Consider the following 16858-nt stretch of genomic DNA (forward strand, 5'->3'; position numbering starts at 1 on the left):
TCCAGCATCTTCACAAGGTCCTTTGCTATTGTTCTAGGATTGATTTGCACTTTTCGTACCAAAGTACATGAATCGCTAGGAGACAGAACGCTTCTGCTTCCTGAGCGGTATGACAGCTGCGTGGTCCCATGGTGTTTATACTTGCATACTATTGTTTGTACAAATGAACGTGGTACCTTCAGGCTTTTGGAAATTGCTCCCAAGGATGAACCAGACTTGTGGAGGTCTACAATTGTTTTCTGAGGTCTTGGCTGATTTCTTTTGATTTTCTCATGATGTCAAGCAAAGAGGCACTGAGTTTAAAGGTAGGCCTTGAAATTCATCCACAGGTACACCTCCAATTGACTCAAATGATGTCAATTAGCCTATCAGAAGCTTCTAAAGCCATGACATCATTTTCTGGAATTTTCCAAGCTGTTTAAAGGCACAGTCAACTTAGTGTATGTAAACTTCTGGCCCACTGGAATTGTGATACAGTGAATTATAAGTGAAATAATCTGTCTGTAAACAATTGTTGGAAAAATGACTTGTGTCATGCACAAAGTAGATGTCCTAACTGACTTGCCAAAACTATAGTTTGTTAACAAGAAATTTGTGGAGTGGTTGAAAAACAAGTTTTAATGACTCCAACATAAGTGTATGTAAACTTCCGACTTAAACTGTATACTGTCTTTTTTTTTGTTGGTGTACTTGTTTGAGATTTTACTGCATTGTTAGGAGCTAGTAACATGAGCATTTTGCTGCACCTGCTATAATATCTGCTAAACTGTGTAATCGACCAATACACTTTGATTTAATTTAATTTAATATAGTGGGGTAGCAACAAACATGTTAGGAAAGGAAGATAAAAGAGGCTCATACATGTTCAATTCCCCAGCAATAACCTTGGTTTAATAACAGGAAATGAAAAACTGATATAAAAGGATAAAATATTATCCTGAACAATAGCCAGGTTCAGACGGGCTGTTACAGTGCAGACTATGTACATTATCCCATTTGTGCCTAAAACATTAAGGATGAACTACAATGAACTTCAATTAAATGTACATAGCTAGCCTCATACAGTATGTATTGGCCTTCATGAAGTGCAACCAAAGTTACCTTTTACCCCTAATTCTAATCAAATATATTTTCAAGCCAGGGATTCAGATAGAGCTCAATGTGATCTAATCCTTCCCATTGACTGTAATTGGCATACCGTCCCTCATGTTTTAGCCTCTCTGCCATCTGATTTGGCTAATGTTCGCAAAGTGTTTCCCCCCCATGTATGCAGACAGCATTCTCTCCCTGCTGACAAAAACATCTTAATTAGAATATGAAACACATTCAACCCTTGAGTACCTTACATGCCCATTCATTATTGAACTAAGCCTATTACAGCTGTGAAAATGGTGTGTGTGTGTGTGTGTGTGTGTGTGTGTGTGTGTGTGTGTGCGCGCGCGTGTGTGTGTACGTGTGTGTGTGTACGTGTGTGTGTACGTGTGTGTGTGGCCGGGGGAGTTACAGTTTACCCTCTGCTCTGTGATCATAAACCAGCCAAGATCTCTAATTAGCCACCATGGACATTATGGGATGCCAGATTTTACATTCTTCTTCCTCATTAGCTCAGCAAGGGAGACGTTAAGATGTCCTCACCTCACCTTACAAATGTCTCTCAATGACAGGGTTTTTTTTAAGGAAATGCCATGAAAATATATATAGTTTATAAACACACTTAATTAATCTACTGTTTAAGAAGAATGGAACTCAAATACTAGTTTCTGCCGCTCAATTGAATAAAATCTACAATAATCTACAAAGGTCTTTCGGGACACACCATCAACATCCCACTGGGCACAGACGTCAATTCAACGTCTATTCCACGTTGGTTCAGCGTAATAAATCAAATCAAATCAAATTTATTTATATAGCCCTTCGTACATCAGCTGAAATCTCAAAGTGCTGTACAGAAACCCAGCCTAAAACCCCAAACAGCAAGCAATGCATGTGAAAGAAGCACGGTGGCTGGGAAAAACTCCCTAGGAAAAACTCCTGAGAAAGGCCAAAAACCTAGGAAGAAACCTAGAGAGGAACCAGGCTATGAGGGGTGGCCAGTCCTCTTCTGGCTGTGCCGGGTGGATATTATAACAGAACATGGTCAAGATGTTAAAATGTTCGTAAATGACCAGCATGGTCAAATAATAATAATCATAGTAATTGTCGAGGGTGCAACAAGCACGTCCGGTGAACAGGTCAGGGTTCCGTAGCCGCAGGCAGAACAGTTGAAACTGGAGCAGCAGCATGGCCAGGTGGACTGGGGACAGCAAGGAGTCATCATGCCAGGTAGTCCTAGGGCTCAGGTCCTCCGAGAGAAAGAAAGAAAGAAAGAAAGAGAGAATTAGAGAGAGCATATTTACATTCACACAGGACACCGGATAAGACAAGAGAATACTCCAGATGTAACAGACTGACCCTAGCCCCCCGACACATAAACTACTGCAGCATAAATACTGGAGGCTGAGACAGGAGGGATCAGAAGACACTGTGGCCCCATCCGATGATACCCCCGGACAGGGCCAAACAGGCAGGATATAACCCCACCCACTTTGCCAAAGCACAGCCCCCACACCACTAGAGGGATATCTACAACCACCAACCTACCGTCCGAAGACAAGGCCGAGTATAGCCCACAAAGATGTCCGCCACGGCACAACCCAAGGGGGGGCGCCAACCCAGACAGGAAGACCACGTCAGTGGCTCAACCTACTCAAGTGACGCACCCCTCCCATGGACGGCATGGAAGAACACCAGTAAGTCAGTGACTCAGCCCCTGTAAAAGGGTTAGATGCAGAGAATCCCAGACTCAGTCCATAATACCATTGAAATGACGTGTAAACACTGTTGATTCAACCAGTGTGTGCTCAGCGGGATACCAATTAGATAAACAACTGAAAGCACAGGATATAATGAGACAAACATGTTTCAATGGACATGTTAAGGCTCAGATGGACAGAAAATCTAATGGGCTGCTTGAAAGCTCTTCCACGCACACACCAGGAAATAATAAAGTGGCCAAATATGAGGGCCAGGTCTATCATCTGTCTATTTCAATTCCACTCAGCCCTGGCTATTTTCCCAGCGGCTCTTGGACTCAGTCCTGAGTAAAAGCCAGGCATCGTCTCTGACTCAGTCCATGAAGAGAAGATGAAAAGTGAAGAGAGAAGACATAGAATGAGAGTGATACAGACAACTGAGAGTGCCACGCGCTGCGGGAGTCCCAAAGACGAATGAAGAGGATCTTCTTCATGTATAAGTAATGCAGTGTGAAGTGTAAACACTCGGGGCTATTGTTCCTGCTCTGAAGAGCTGAAAGAGGGAGAGAGAAGGATAGATGGAAAATAAAGGGAGGGAGGGAGGGAGGGAGGGAGGGAGGGAGGGCGAGAGAGAGAGCGAGACCGAGGGATAGAGGGAAGAAGGAAGAGAGAGAGAAAGAGAGAGAGAGGGAGAGAAAAGGATAGAGAAGAGGAAAGAAATGAATGTTCAAATGCCTGAGTATGGACTGAATAGTCATCCATTATAAACACCAATAGTGACATGCAATAGAAACATGAAGGTAAAGGAACATGTGAGTAGGCCTATGCGGCAACTTTTTGTCACACAGAATATGAAGATTGCATCTCTCGCTAGCTGTTTTCTATCAGCTTTGGAATGCAGGGGAGTTCCATTTCTTCCAGTGATTACTTGTGGATGATTGAAGCAGAAAAGGCATGTAGAGACATACTGATTGTGTTCGCTGCTATCCCTAAAGCCTTAACTCCACAGTCATCTGAGTGCTTTAATCCAGTTTATCCCCCAAAGGCAGAGATGGAGAGATGGAGGATTGCTCATAATCAATCTCTTGATTGTTCTGTGACCTTGGGCAAACCAAAAGGATTACTCACAACGACGAGCTCTGAGATCCACCAGGTTGGCAATTGGCACTACCACTGTCTACCCATGAGATCCACACGAGACAACGATGCCCCCTGTGCTGATCGATCCTCACAAAGAGAATTAAAATAAACTAATCTCATTTAACTGATTAGGTTTAGATTCCAGGCCAGTTTAGTTGGAGACTTTAGATCAGGGTTAGAGATGGATCTGTAGAGGGCAATAGCCTACAGACACTGTGGCACCCACTGCTGGCTTTCATGTGGCCAACCTGTGGCTTACATTTGAGCCGTAAAGCAAAATCTTGAATGGTTTTCCACTGTTTACAATTGATCATGTCTCATTGCAAACACTTGTGGCAATGTGGCAAATTCAGTGATCAGCTACTAATAAACACAACAGTCCAGTCTAAGCCAGCAGCATCATTGGGAGCTTGCAATCCATCTAAACGAAGAGGTTTCTATTGAAGCCTTAGTGAATAGCACTGCTTGATTTACAGTGGATGGGAGGCTCGGTCGATGTTCTGGACATCAGGCCAGTAAAAAGATCCCTCATTCACTGTCTGCTTTTATTAGAATGAACTTTTACAGCCAAGGTCAACACAGAGTGTCCAGCAATGGTGACTGTTGATGTGGTGTAGCCAAGCTATTAAATGGACAGGTCACCATGTACTGAATTGTGGACATTTGGCTGTGAGCATACAAAGCTATAGTATAATATTGCCTGTATCCGGTTATGAACCAGTGGCTCCAAAGTGGTGTAGAGAGACACTATTAGAACCCTTGTGCGTGGACAAGCTGCTTGTTCCCTGTGTAGTTGGACAGATCCCAGTTTAATAGGGTAGAAAAACTCTTGGCAGGATTAGTGGTAAACAGAGAAATGAGGCGGATGTCTCCACGAAGATTTGTAAGAGGAGTAAAAAATAGAGCCATTTTCTTTCCAAGGGTATAGAACACAGCACACAGAGGTGATAACGAATCTTTAGTCCCAGATGTTTCTTTTAATTGTCAGAGCCCAATGAACCACCCACTGAGAAGAAGAAAAACAGAGATTTGTGTACGTTTGTGTATGTGTGTGTGTCTACGTGCATGCTTACATGCCTGCATGTATGCGTGGGCATGCTTTTAAGTTGGGGGGTCAGCACCCTTAGTCAAAGTCTTTTTTACAATTACATGTTGTATGTCCTGTAATGCTTTTCCTTTTCAAGGCAATTACATGCAATGTTCTGTGCTCTCAATGGAAATATAGACATTTTTTAAAACAAGTCACCTCACCTGCATGGAACCCATGCTTGCAGCCAGAGAAACAGACCCACAGACTCACAGCTGGAAGCTAGATTCTTTCTGACTAATCATCAGTTTATTTTAATAACCTTGCAGCAATTACCCCCTTTCATCTCAGCTCAGGTAGTCAGGTTCACCAGGGTGCACTTCCCTACCGCAGAATGAAAGGAATAGATTGCAAGCTGGAAGATGATTGTAAATGGGGGCTCTTTGCAAAACATATAGGCAAGGGAAATGTTGAAGTAGAGATGGCAGAATCATTGAAGGGTTGTATGTTTATTACATGTAATGGGGCCTTGAATGTTGGCTCACATCCTCATAGAGAATTATGTTTGAGTCTTGACAGGCAAGGTTCACTGGCTGCTTGATCCACACAGTTCAGACATCTGCCAGGAAGAGAAGACCTTCTGCATTGCTGCCCCAGATGCATATGTAATTTCCTCATATTCCATATATTAGTACCATGAATATTAGTGTAAAATTAGACATGTCTTACTGTAATAGTCTGTTGGATGTTTTAATCAGTTGAAGAAGACTTAATCAATGTGAGGCTAACTACAAAGTGTTGTGAGTTGCAGCCGCCCCGCTATCCCACCACTTGATCTAACAGCTCAAATTCCTGGTCAGCAATTACACATTGGTCATAAAAAAAGATCAGAACAAGTCTAGTATGTGTTACAATATAGACAGTTGCCATGTGACCCTAGTAGCAGCCTAACCACAGAGCTCCTGTAAATGTGTATATATTTAGTTATTTTTTAGTTGTTTTTAATTGTTGATTTTTAAATCAGCTCTTTTGTTTTTGAAAACATGGTTTTTATTGCATATATCTGGTGTTTTTGAGCCACGGATTTGCATACACTGACTGACAGGTTAACATGTTTTGGCTTGGCTGGCTAGCTAGCTATCAGGTTGGCTGATGTTTTTGCTTGAAAAATGCATCTGGAGGACATAGTACCAGCTTTTTTGTTCACCTGGATGCCAATTCCTGATCTACATCATTTGAAGAGTCGTCTGAAGCGTGAGAGGAATGGATGGGAGAGAGAGGAATACAGCAGTGCTGAGTGAGAACAACCAGCTAACTATTCTGAACTTTGTGTGATGAGCTTTTTGCATTCTGGCGCCCAGCAGAAGCTGCTGATGTATGACGTGGGTGCTACAGAGTGGAAGAGGATACGTCCAATGGCTATAAGAGTCAGGCTGGTTCCCAGACTTGCCCTCGACAAGCTCATCAGCAGACTCCATCACCATCATCTACCATCCTCTGACCAGCTCTCTCAAGCCATGAACGGACCCTCTCCATCTTCAGAGGATGCATCTTGCAAGTACTTGGCCTCTATTATTGGTTGACCTGTCATGATATATTGCTTGTTAGTTTTTTGCTCTTGAACGTTTTGATTCGATGAAAAGCGCTATAGAAATGCAATTAATGATTAATTAATATGAATAGATCAATGTTAATCGTAATAGATTACAATACATCATGGACAACACAACCGCTAACTAGGCTTACTTTTAGTGCTTACTTTAATCATTCCTAACAAAAACTTGTTTTATTATTAGCCATGTTGTTACATTTTACCATAGATTAAATGACCAGATACTTACTCAGCAATTGTATGTAAATAATTAAGGGCTACAATCAGTAAAATAGTTTTGGTCCGAAAGAAAGAAAATCAAACACTGGTAACGTTCAGAATTGGCGCTGTCCGTGGTGCTGACATCTTGTTTAAAATCCTACTGGCTTAGACTGTCACCTCTCCTCATTTGATGCAGGCTACGTTCTCTGCACGGATGACGGAGAGGCTTCTAATGAATGAACACAAGGGCTGAATGGACAATTGTCAATGTCAGAATGGACAGCTGGTGGGCAGCACAGTAACCCTTAAATGGTTAGAACTTCATTCATTTGTTGACGCAGGCAACATGCGCGCAGCTTTCTACAGTAACTGTTAGCCAAGGGATCATAGCATACCATAGTGGTTCATGGCCACTGGGGGACACTTCTCCCATAAACAAGGACGGCGGACTCGTGACGCGTCAGGGATCGCCAATGCAAATGTGTATGCTCCCTCACTCCCTGCCATCTAATTTTGTAACGATCTGCTCTTCCATGGAGAGGGAGAGAGAGTGGGGAAAGACGAAGAGCGGGGAGACAATTCTTAAACGTAACAATACAAACGTGGCTTCACTGGTTTTGGATATAAAATAGGAGCGAATATTTTAGATTTCAGAATACGTGGGAGAGAGATTCGACCCTGAATCTGATAGCCTTCTGTATGATAACACGCAATCTTGAACCGTCGACATCCAAGGTAGGCTAAACGGTATTCAGATTTGTATTTTATAACACTGGTTATGCATTATTGAGTAAATGTGCGCTTTGCAACTTGTTTTGATCCTCCATTGGGTGATATATGTTATTATGCCTTATACATTACACAGGTAGATTAACGCTGACAAAAATCATAGTTTATTATTTGACAGCGGGCATTATTTTCGAAAATGTTGCTAATCTATAGACTACTTCTAGAAATCATTAGAAATGCTGATCAGTTAGAGAAGTTGGCGGTTCGTGAAACACTAGAAACACATGATGTGCTCTGTGGTGGGAGCATAGTGTATGTGCAAACTGTTGCTTCTCTTGGTTGGTAGCCTAGTATTATGAACAAGATCCCGAGAGGTAGCCTGATAAGATCGAAACAGTAGAAAAGTCATACTATTGGAATTAGTGGCAAAAAAGACCTAAAAGGAAGGGTCATGGCCATAATACTGTAACATTACATTATGGTCTGGCTGCTGTCTTTGTGCAGACGGTTTAGTGCTGATTGCACCCCACTGGGCAAAACTGGTTGAATCAACATTGTTTCCACGTTGTTTCAGTCAAAAAAGCATGTGACTCTTTGATTCAACGGGGAAAACTGATTAGATTCTTTCATCCAATTTAAATCCAATTACACGAACTTTTTTGTTGATTTCACATTGAATTCACGTTAGTGAATACAACCTAATGTAAATCAAAAGTAGACTTTGAACTGATATCTGTGCCCAGTGGGACAGTGAAACCTCTCCTGTTAGTGGCTTTCATCTCTTGCCTGTCATGCACTACCTGGCATTTCTCCACTAACCTACCACTCCAGAATTAGAGAGAGAACTTGTCCAATTGAAGAGCACTAATTTCCATGTCTCATCTGAGTTGCTGCTTGAACGTAATTGGTTTGTTATGGTACTGATCATCAAAAGATAGTTGACAAAGCCCAATCACAAACACCAGCCAGTGTGGAGCTTTACAAACGTACCAACACTCTGATTTAAGTCAGGGAAACAGCAATATAATACAGATGGTGCTGTGATGCTGTCATGCTGCCAGTGTAATTGAGGCAGAATGGTGGAGATTTACGAAGCAAAGACAAGCGAAACAGAGAAACTAAGGATGTGCTGTAGCTAACAGGAAGATAACCTCTTCCCACACACCCATTAACACCAGATATAGTATCATACCCGGTTCAGAGGAAAGACAAACAACGAATAGCAAGGGAAATTACTTAATGCTCAGTGCTCTAGAACAGAAACACAATCCTATATGTCAACATGAGCTGAAATAACTTAATGCTCAGTGTTCTAGAACAGAAACACAATCCTATATGTCAACATCAACTGAAATGACTTTATGCTCAGTGCTCTAGAACAGAAACACAAATATGCCAACATGAACTATGGATCTAATCCCCCGAGCTATATACGTTTCCCTCCTATATTCTACAGAGGTCATATACACAGAGAAATATGTTCTGCCAATTTACATCGGACTTGCTTGCTTCTATTTTGTTGCCCTAGGTTTTTCCAAGAAACTACTGGCTTCCAGGGCTTGCTGGCTGTTCTGTTCCCTTGGAGATTACTGTAAAGTCTGGCGCTGCTGTGACACATCTGAGGGACCTGATTACACAGTGGTCCTTTTGGTTACCAGTCCAAAGGCATGGCTATGAACCACGAAGAGTCATTAACCATCTAAGGCTGCAGCCAGGTAGCCTACCTACTGTGTGACTGGACTGATGGGGCCTTGGGAAGGTTATAATGAGGTTTTAACCCTCACCATGCTCTCTGGAATGGTGGCTCACTAAGGGTCAAAGAGCCACCAGCTGAACAGTGGGGATGGCCACGCCCCTCTACAGGCTGCGTTGCTTCCTGCGGCGAGCTCAGATGCTCCTCCTCTTCCTGGGGATCGCCTACCTTATGGCGGGGAGCATCCTGCTGCTGCAGCGCTCCAGCCTGACCCTAAAGACCGCTCAGCCACCAGGCGACGCCAGTCTCCCTTCTCTCATGGCACTGCCAGCACCTCCCACAGCCGTGAGGGCCTCCCCCGGCCTGGGCCTGAGGGCGCGCTCCAGATGGGCAGCCACCCAGGGTGTGTTGGGTGGTGGAGGGGGCATCAAGACGGGGCGACACTGGCCCACGTCCCGACACCTGGGGGTGCAACACCTGCACCACCGCTGGTTCCACGGTCTCATACCAGACACGCAGGAGCAGAGAGGTCCTCTACAACGCAATAAAAGCTACAAAGGTACCACCTACCTAATGTAACATCATTTACTTTGAGCGCCAACATGTCTGTAGTTTAACTGCTGACTGCATACCAGATCTGGGTTGAAATTGTATTTGTTCCAGGCTTAATGACAGGACTGACAGGCTCAAATCTGCTGAAAATCTGTGTTACCTCTGCTCAATAGTGTGTTGTACTAAACAATTCATATTGTATAATGTTGTACAAATGGATTTGTAATATGGCTTTTCATTTACTGTTTTATTTTGACATGGCAAGGGACCTACATGGGCTGCTTCATGCATGATGCCAATGAACGAGCCCTGGGGGGAACCATGCTGTATGATCTGCGCAAAATGACCAGCTCTTTGTGTCAAGACACCTGCTCAGAAAGGTAATGAGTCTAGAGGAACCATGGCGAGCTGCTGCTATTTGGTTAATTATTCTGTCTCAGTCACTGGGATGAATAGGTCCTGTGTTTCAATGGGGAGCCAGGTGGCAGGATGGTGGTGGTGTGTAGTGGAGGGCCAGATCTGTGTTAGAGATGCAGAATGAGATATAGTGGGTATTAGGGGGTGTTAGTAATCATTAAAATTCATTACACAACTGAATAAATCAATTTATGACAAAACATTTAACAGGGCCTTATTTCACAGGAAGTCTAGAAGCAGGAAATGATTGCCACGAAAACAAATAGCCAATGCAAACATAATCAGACCATGTGGACTGCTGGGAGGATATTCAGCCAGAATCATAAGCCTGTTTATGGTGGGGCTCAAAGCAAATGCTAAAAGGTCATTTTGGATATCTCCTCTCTTTCCAAGGAGAGAGGATAAAGAGACTTAAAGTAGGATGACTCATATAGCCCTTGGGATAAAAGACCCCCATCATCCACCCAGAACTATTACTGTGATTTTGTCAACAGTGAAAACTGTTACCAGCCAGCACCACTGAGAAATTAACGCTGGGCTTCACTGCTGCCTGCTCTGATTGATTCAATTAAAATGTTTAGTATTTATTCACACGCTGGCCTGGGGTTATGCAATCTGGTGTCCTATGGAACAAGGTAGCCCAAGGCTAATGATAGCCTGTGATTAAAGATAGCCCTAGGCTAATTATAGCCTGTGATTAAAGATAGCCCTGGGTTAATGATAGCCTGTGATTAAAGATAGCCTTGTTCTTATGATAGCATGTGATTAAAGATAGCCCTGGGCTAATGATAGCCTGTGATTAAAGATAGCCCTGGGCTAATGATAGCATGGGATTAAAGATATCCCTGGGCTAATGATAGCCTGTGATTAAAGATAGCCCTGGGCTAATGATAGCCTGTGATTAAAGATAGCCTTGTTCTAAGGATAGCATGGGATTAAAGATAGCCCTGGGCTAATGATAGCCTGTGATTAAAGATAGCCCTGGGTTAATGATAGCCTGTGATTAAAGATAGCCTTGTTCTTATGATAGCATGTGATTAAAGATAGCCCTGGGATAATGATAGCCTGTGACTAAAGATAGTCCTGGGCTAATGATAGCCTGTGATTAAAGATAGCCCTGGGCTAATGATAGCCTGTGATTAAAGATAGCCTTGTTCTTATGATAGCATGTGATTAAAGATAGCACTGGGCTAATGATAGCCTGTGACTAAAGATAGTCCTGGGCTAATGATAGCATGTGATAAAAGATAGCCTTGTTCTAAGGATAGCATGGGATTAAAGATAGCCCTGGGCTAATGATAGCCTGTGATTAAAGATAGCCCTGGGCTAATGATAGCCTTGTTCTAAGTATAGCATGTGATTAAAGATAGCCCTGGGATAATGATAGCCTGTGATTAAAGATAGCCCTGGGTTAATGATAGCCTGTGATTAAAGATAGCCCTGGGCTAATGATAGCCTGTGATTAAAGATAGCCTTGTTCTAAGGATAGCATGGGATGAAAGATAGCCCTGGGCTAATGATAGCCTGTGATTAAAGATAGCCCTGGGTTAATGATAGCCTGTGATTAAAGATAGCCTTGTTCTTATGATAGCATGTGATTAAAGATAGCCCTGGGCTAATTATAGCCTGTGACTAAAGATAGCCCAAGGCTAATGATAGCATGTGATTAAAGATATCCCTGGGCTAATGATAGCCTGTGATTAAAGATATCCCTGGGCTAATGATAGCCTGTGATTAAAGATAGCCTTGTTCTAAGGATAGCATGGGATTAAAGATAGCCCTGGGCTAATGATAGCCTGTGATTAAAGATAGCCCTGGGCTAATGATAGCCTTGTTCTAAGTATAGCATGTGATTAAAGATAGCCCTGGGATAATGATAGCCTGTGATTAAAGATAGCCCTGGGTTAATGATAGCCTGTGATTAAAGATAGCCTTGTTCTTATGATAGCATGTGATTAAAGATAGCCCTAGGATAATGATAGCCTGTGACTAAAGATAGTCCTGGGCTAATGATAGCCTGTGATTAAAGATAGCCCTGGGCTAATGATAGCCTGTGATTAAAGATAGCCCTGGCTAATGATAGCATGTGATTAAAGTTAGCCCTGGGATAATGATAGCCTGTGATTAAAGATAGCCCTGGGCTAATGATAGCCTGTGATTAAATATAGCCCTGGGCTAATGATAGCCTTGTTCTAAGGATAGCATGGGATTAAAGATAGCCCTGGGCTAATGATAGCCTGTGATTAAAGATAGCCCTGGGCTAATGATAGCCTGTGATTAAAGATAGCCCTGGGATAATGATAGCCTGTGATTAAAGATAGCCCTGGGCTAATAATAGCCTGTGATTAAAGATAGCCCTGGGCTAAGGCACTGAGGTGAGTCAGTGCTGTATGTCTCCCTCTCTCTGCAGTGGTTACCGGTTCGCAGGTCTGGAGTACGGAGCAGAGTGTCACTGTGGTAACCACATCAGCAGCCCGCGGGCCCAGGAGGAGGACTGTAGCCTGGGCTGCAGAGGGGAGAGGGGGGAGAGGGGAGCACCCTGTGGGGGCGTGGGGCGCCTCTCCATCTACAAGGTGGAGGAACAGCTCCCAGGACAGAGGAAATGTGAGTACACGCAACCTGGTATAGAGCACTGGCTGACTGAGCGGCTGTAATGTGCTTGACTAATCTCTGAACCCAGAAGCACTTCACATGTGTCCTGGCCAAAAGTGTCACGAGAGACCAGTGCTATACTAATGCATGCACTATATGAGCCGTAGCCACTATGCAGTTTAGTCATTTCCCATCTAGGGTAAGTAGATAATAGGTCGATTTCTATGGGCAACATTTGATTTAAGCTTGGCAGTGTAAGACTAATATGTTTGCATTGATCAACATTGCAGCTCATAAAGAGAAAATACATTGAATGCATTTAGCTATGTTGATAAGCTGTGGCCTGATGTCTGCATACCTCTGTTCTGCAGTCAGAAATGTCCGCTACAGTGGCTGCTTCAAGTTGCCAAAAAACACCACCATCGTCTTCCCTGTCTACTCCCTCCAGTCAAACTCCACGTCACAGTCCTGCATCGAGACCTGCACAGATAAGGTTTGATTCTGTTCCCAGCAAGAAACCCTGAAAACCACTGAACCATTTATTTCATCTTCACCACCAGCCCAGACCCCAGTCTTCCTCACACAGACCCAGGGGTGAGGTATCATGGGCTGTCTCTGTCTCTGCCCCCCTCAGATGGTAGATTAGAATGGCATGGCTCTGTGCGATGGAGCTACTGGAACACCATTTGACTGTTTAAGGTTAAATGTCCCTCTAATGAGAAATAGATGGGCGCTGTAATCAGTCCTTCAACACAGTCTGGGTGCATCAGTAGGGTCCTCTGCTCTACTTTACTCTGCTCTACACACAAATGGCTGGGAGATAATATTGAATTTGATTTAGCCTGTTCACTGTGTGTGTGTGTGTGTGTGTGTGTGTGTGTGTACACTTTTGTGCTTTGTGTGTTTTCACATTTGTGTAACTCCCAGTGTCAATAAACAAAGAGCACTGTCAGAGTCAGCCTCCATAGAAATTGTAACTCCATATAGTGTGGGGGTGGTGGGGGCTATGCTATGTTGAATAGAAAAACTAGGACAACTTGTGCAAAAAATATCTGAACTTGGGAAAAAAAAGGAATCAAAGGAAATAGGACAGGGGTGGTTCAGACATCTTATATAACCCACCCATCCCGTTACCCAAGGGTGAAATCACATCCAATCCACCGGAGGGGGAATGAGTGCCCAGTCATATTCCTTGAACTGGAAATTACTGCTTGAAGTTATGCCTCTGATGTTTTTAATGGTCCTGGTTCGGTACTGCAGGAGCTCCCACTGGCTGTGTTGAGGAACCCACACTGTTACTGTGCCTGGGCCTCGTCTCTGTTTAGACTGAACCAACGTCTGCCACCAGACCAGCCATGTCTGGAGACCAACGGCACAGCACACACTGTTGCCTCCACATCCCGGTTAGACCAATACTACTACCAGGTCTACCAGACACCTGTGCTTGGTGAGAGTCTTGAGTAGCCTTCATTTTCACTTATACTACAGTCCAAGATTTCAACCATAAAAATAACATACTGTCAAATATTCAGGCTTTATACTTTACTGTAACTGTTAGCTCTTAGCAACAGCATGCTTCAATACAGTAGCTCAAAGATAGATCAATGGCCTGTGTCTATGGCGATGTTCAACCCAGATGTTTCTGCCTCATTCAGACTCCAGGTGCAAAGAGAGGACGTTTCTACCTGAGAGGTCCACCTCCCTGGTGGCTCTCTCCAGCTTCCCCGGAGCTGGCAACACCTGGGTACGCCACCTGATCGAGCTCGTGACAGGCTACTACACTGGCAGCTTCTACTTCGATGGCACGCTTTACAACAGAGGTGAGGCTGAATGTGATCACAGCTCAGGTGTTGTGATGGATAATAATAACATATACCAGGAATGATTGATGTTTCTCTCCTGGAATATATCATTGTATCATTTTCAAGCACGCGCCACCATTTTCTAAACCGTGGGCTCTCATAGAGAAATTCTAATGTATGTACTTGTACAGTACTTACAAATATCGATGACAGTAACTTGATCTTGACCTTTAGTGTTTTGTGACACGTGGCCTTGCGGAGGTTTGATCTTCTTGTGTATCTGGGGTTTTCTACCAGGTTTCAAAGGGGAGAAGGACTACTGGAAGAGTGGGCGTAGCATCTGTGTTAAGACCCATGAGAGTGGGCAGAGAGAGATCGAGATGTTTGACTCTGCCATCTTACTGATCCGTAACCCCTACCGTTCCCTCGTGGCAGAGTTCAACAGGAAGTGTGCCGGACACCTTGGCTACGCCACAGACAAACAGTGGAGGAGCAAAGGTAACAACAATCACAGCTCAGTGGTTTGGGAAATGGACTGGGGGTTATGTGCCAACTAAGGCATGCACAAACCATTAAGGCATGCAAAAACCAACACAAAGAGATTTTGGTCAACTATTGGTCAAAAGTCTGTTTCAAACAGATGTTCATAAATGGTGACAAATATTCAGCTGCCATATCGCTGCATAAACTGAACGTGAGATGTCAGCAATGTCTGTGCACAGCACACACTGATCAGATACCTCGGTTTCTTCTCTCCTCTGTTTACCTCAGAGTGGCCAGAGTTTGTTGACAGCTATGCCCCCTGGTGGGCGTCCCACGCTCTGAGCTGGCTGCAGTTTGGCCGTCGCCTGCTGGTGGTGCACTACGAGGACCTGCAGAGGGCGCTCTTTCCCCAGCTCCGCCTCCTCACCTCCTTCCTCAACGCCACCATAACGGAGGAGAGGCTGATGTGTGCCCAGAGCAACCAGGACGGTCACTTCAAACGCTCTGGTAGGGCCCAGCGGCCCTCCTTCGACCCCTTCACAGCGGAGTTGAGGAGCACCATTGACTCCTACATCCACACGGTGGACCAGGCCCTGAGGGACAGGAACCACAGCGGCCTGCCACACGACTACATACCCAGATGATCCTCCTCAGCTGATCCACACTGGAGTCCAAAAGGACACGTCAACAAATAAAGGGGAGGGGGAAGGTGTAATCTCTGCCACCACTCCAAAGGTAGTAGTCCAGTCTAGTCATTAGCATGGTTGGGTGAAAGGTTTTTAGATGTGTTGGAGAATTCTGTCAGCTACAGAACATTTTCAGAAGAGTGACTCAGAGGGAAAGTGACTGTATGAACACACCAATGGGTAATTGTTTGACACACTTGACATGTCGAACCCACTGTGAGTGGCTGCCGAGAGTGTAGTAACATTGAGTTAAACGTCAGTGTAAACTGTCAGTGTCACTGGGATAAAAACATGGCTGAACATTACAGCTCCTGCAGAAAGGTCTCAGGGCCAGAGCCAGACTCTCTATTAGAAGAAAATGGAAACATCCCCCTTTTCACTGCAGGCGTTGGGAATATGGAGCAAGTGCCTGTCTGCAAAAACAATTCAATCAAGCATTGTAGACTGAGGCTTTTAGCTTTAAATGGAATCTTTAGGTTATTTCTGTTTGTTTGGGATTTTTGTAATGTTTATATCAGTTTTACTGGTAGAGGGCAGTTAAACAGAAAATGTGCCATTCAACAATGTCGATCGGATCGTTGTAATGGACTTATGCCAATTAAATCTCCATATGTTTAGCTCTATTGTCAGCTTTTCCATTATTGCTGGTGTTTGGTCATTTACAGGCAGTTCTACAAATGTATTCCTGGTGGTTTGTATGTTTGTAAGTGTGTTCCATCTCTCCGAGAGCCCTAAAGTGACATGACATTGTGAACAGGCCTTTTGTATCACGTTCTGTACCATATCTTGTTCAAATTGTGGCTGTGAATCTTGGTCAAATAGGTTTCTAATGTTTATCAGGGAGAGTGTAGGCTACCTCGTGAGAATAGAATACTTACACTTGAATGCAGTTTCACAAATGATCATTTTAATTGCATGCCTATTGTTCCGTCTGTGACAGCAAACAAGTCAACACATTGGAAAGATAATGTCCAGATAGGCATTTAAGATAAACAAAAAATGTGTCATAATAAATCTAAAAGCTGGATCCATGCACAGACAGACGACAGCAGGGGCATAGTGGTGGAACAAAACAAACAGTTTAATTAGAAAATAAATAAAAGGTGTGACTCTCTCTGGATGTCTGCCATTG

At 43.8% G+C, this 16858-nt stretch overlaps 1 protein-coding gene across 2 annotated transcripts; it reads left to right on the plus strand.

Annotated features, from left to right (window-relative positions):
- Positions 1-6418: 6418 nt before the first annotated feature.
- On the plus strand, positions 6419-16343 carry LOC115154362 (WSC domain-containing protein 1). Of its 2 annotated transcripts, none has more exons than XM_029700521.1 (9): positions 6419-6517; positions 9030-9753; positions 10012-10126; positions 12574-12767; positions 13127-13248; positions 14016-14202; positions 14411-14575; positions 14855-15055; positions 15329-16343. In XM_029700521.1, the coding sequence occupies exons 2-9, from the start codon at positions 9345-9347 to the stop codon at positions 15682-15684; spliced, it is 1749 nt and encodes a 582-aa protein (XP_029556381.1). In that variant the 5' UTR covers positions 6419-6517; positions 9030-9344; the 3' UTR covers positions 15685-16343. The 2 variants fall into 2 exon arrangements, with proteins under 2 accessions (XP_029556381.1, XP_029556380.1); XM_029700520.1 differs by lacking the exon at positions 6419-6517 and adding an exon at positions 7192-7507.
- Positions 16344-16858: the final 515 nt, after the last annotated feature.

Source organism: Salmo trutta, chromosome 19 (assembly GCF_901001165.1).
Source record: "Salmo trutta chromosome 19, fSalTru1.1, whole genome shotgun sequence".
Lineage (NCBI taxonomy): Eukaryota > Metazoa > Chordata > Actinopteri > Salmoniformes > Salmonidae > Salmo > Salmo trutta.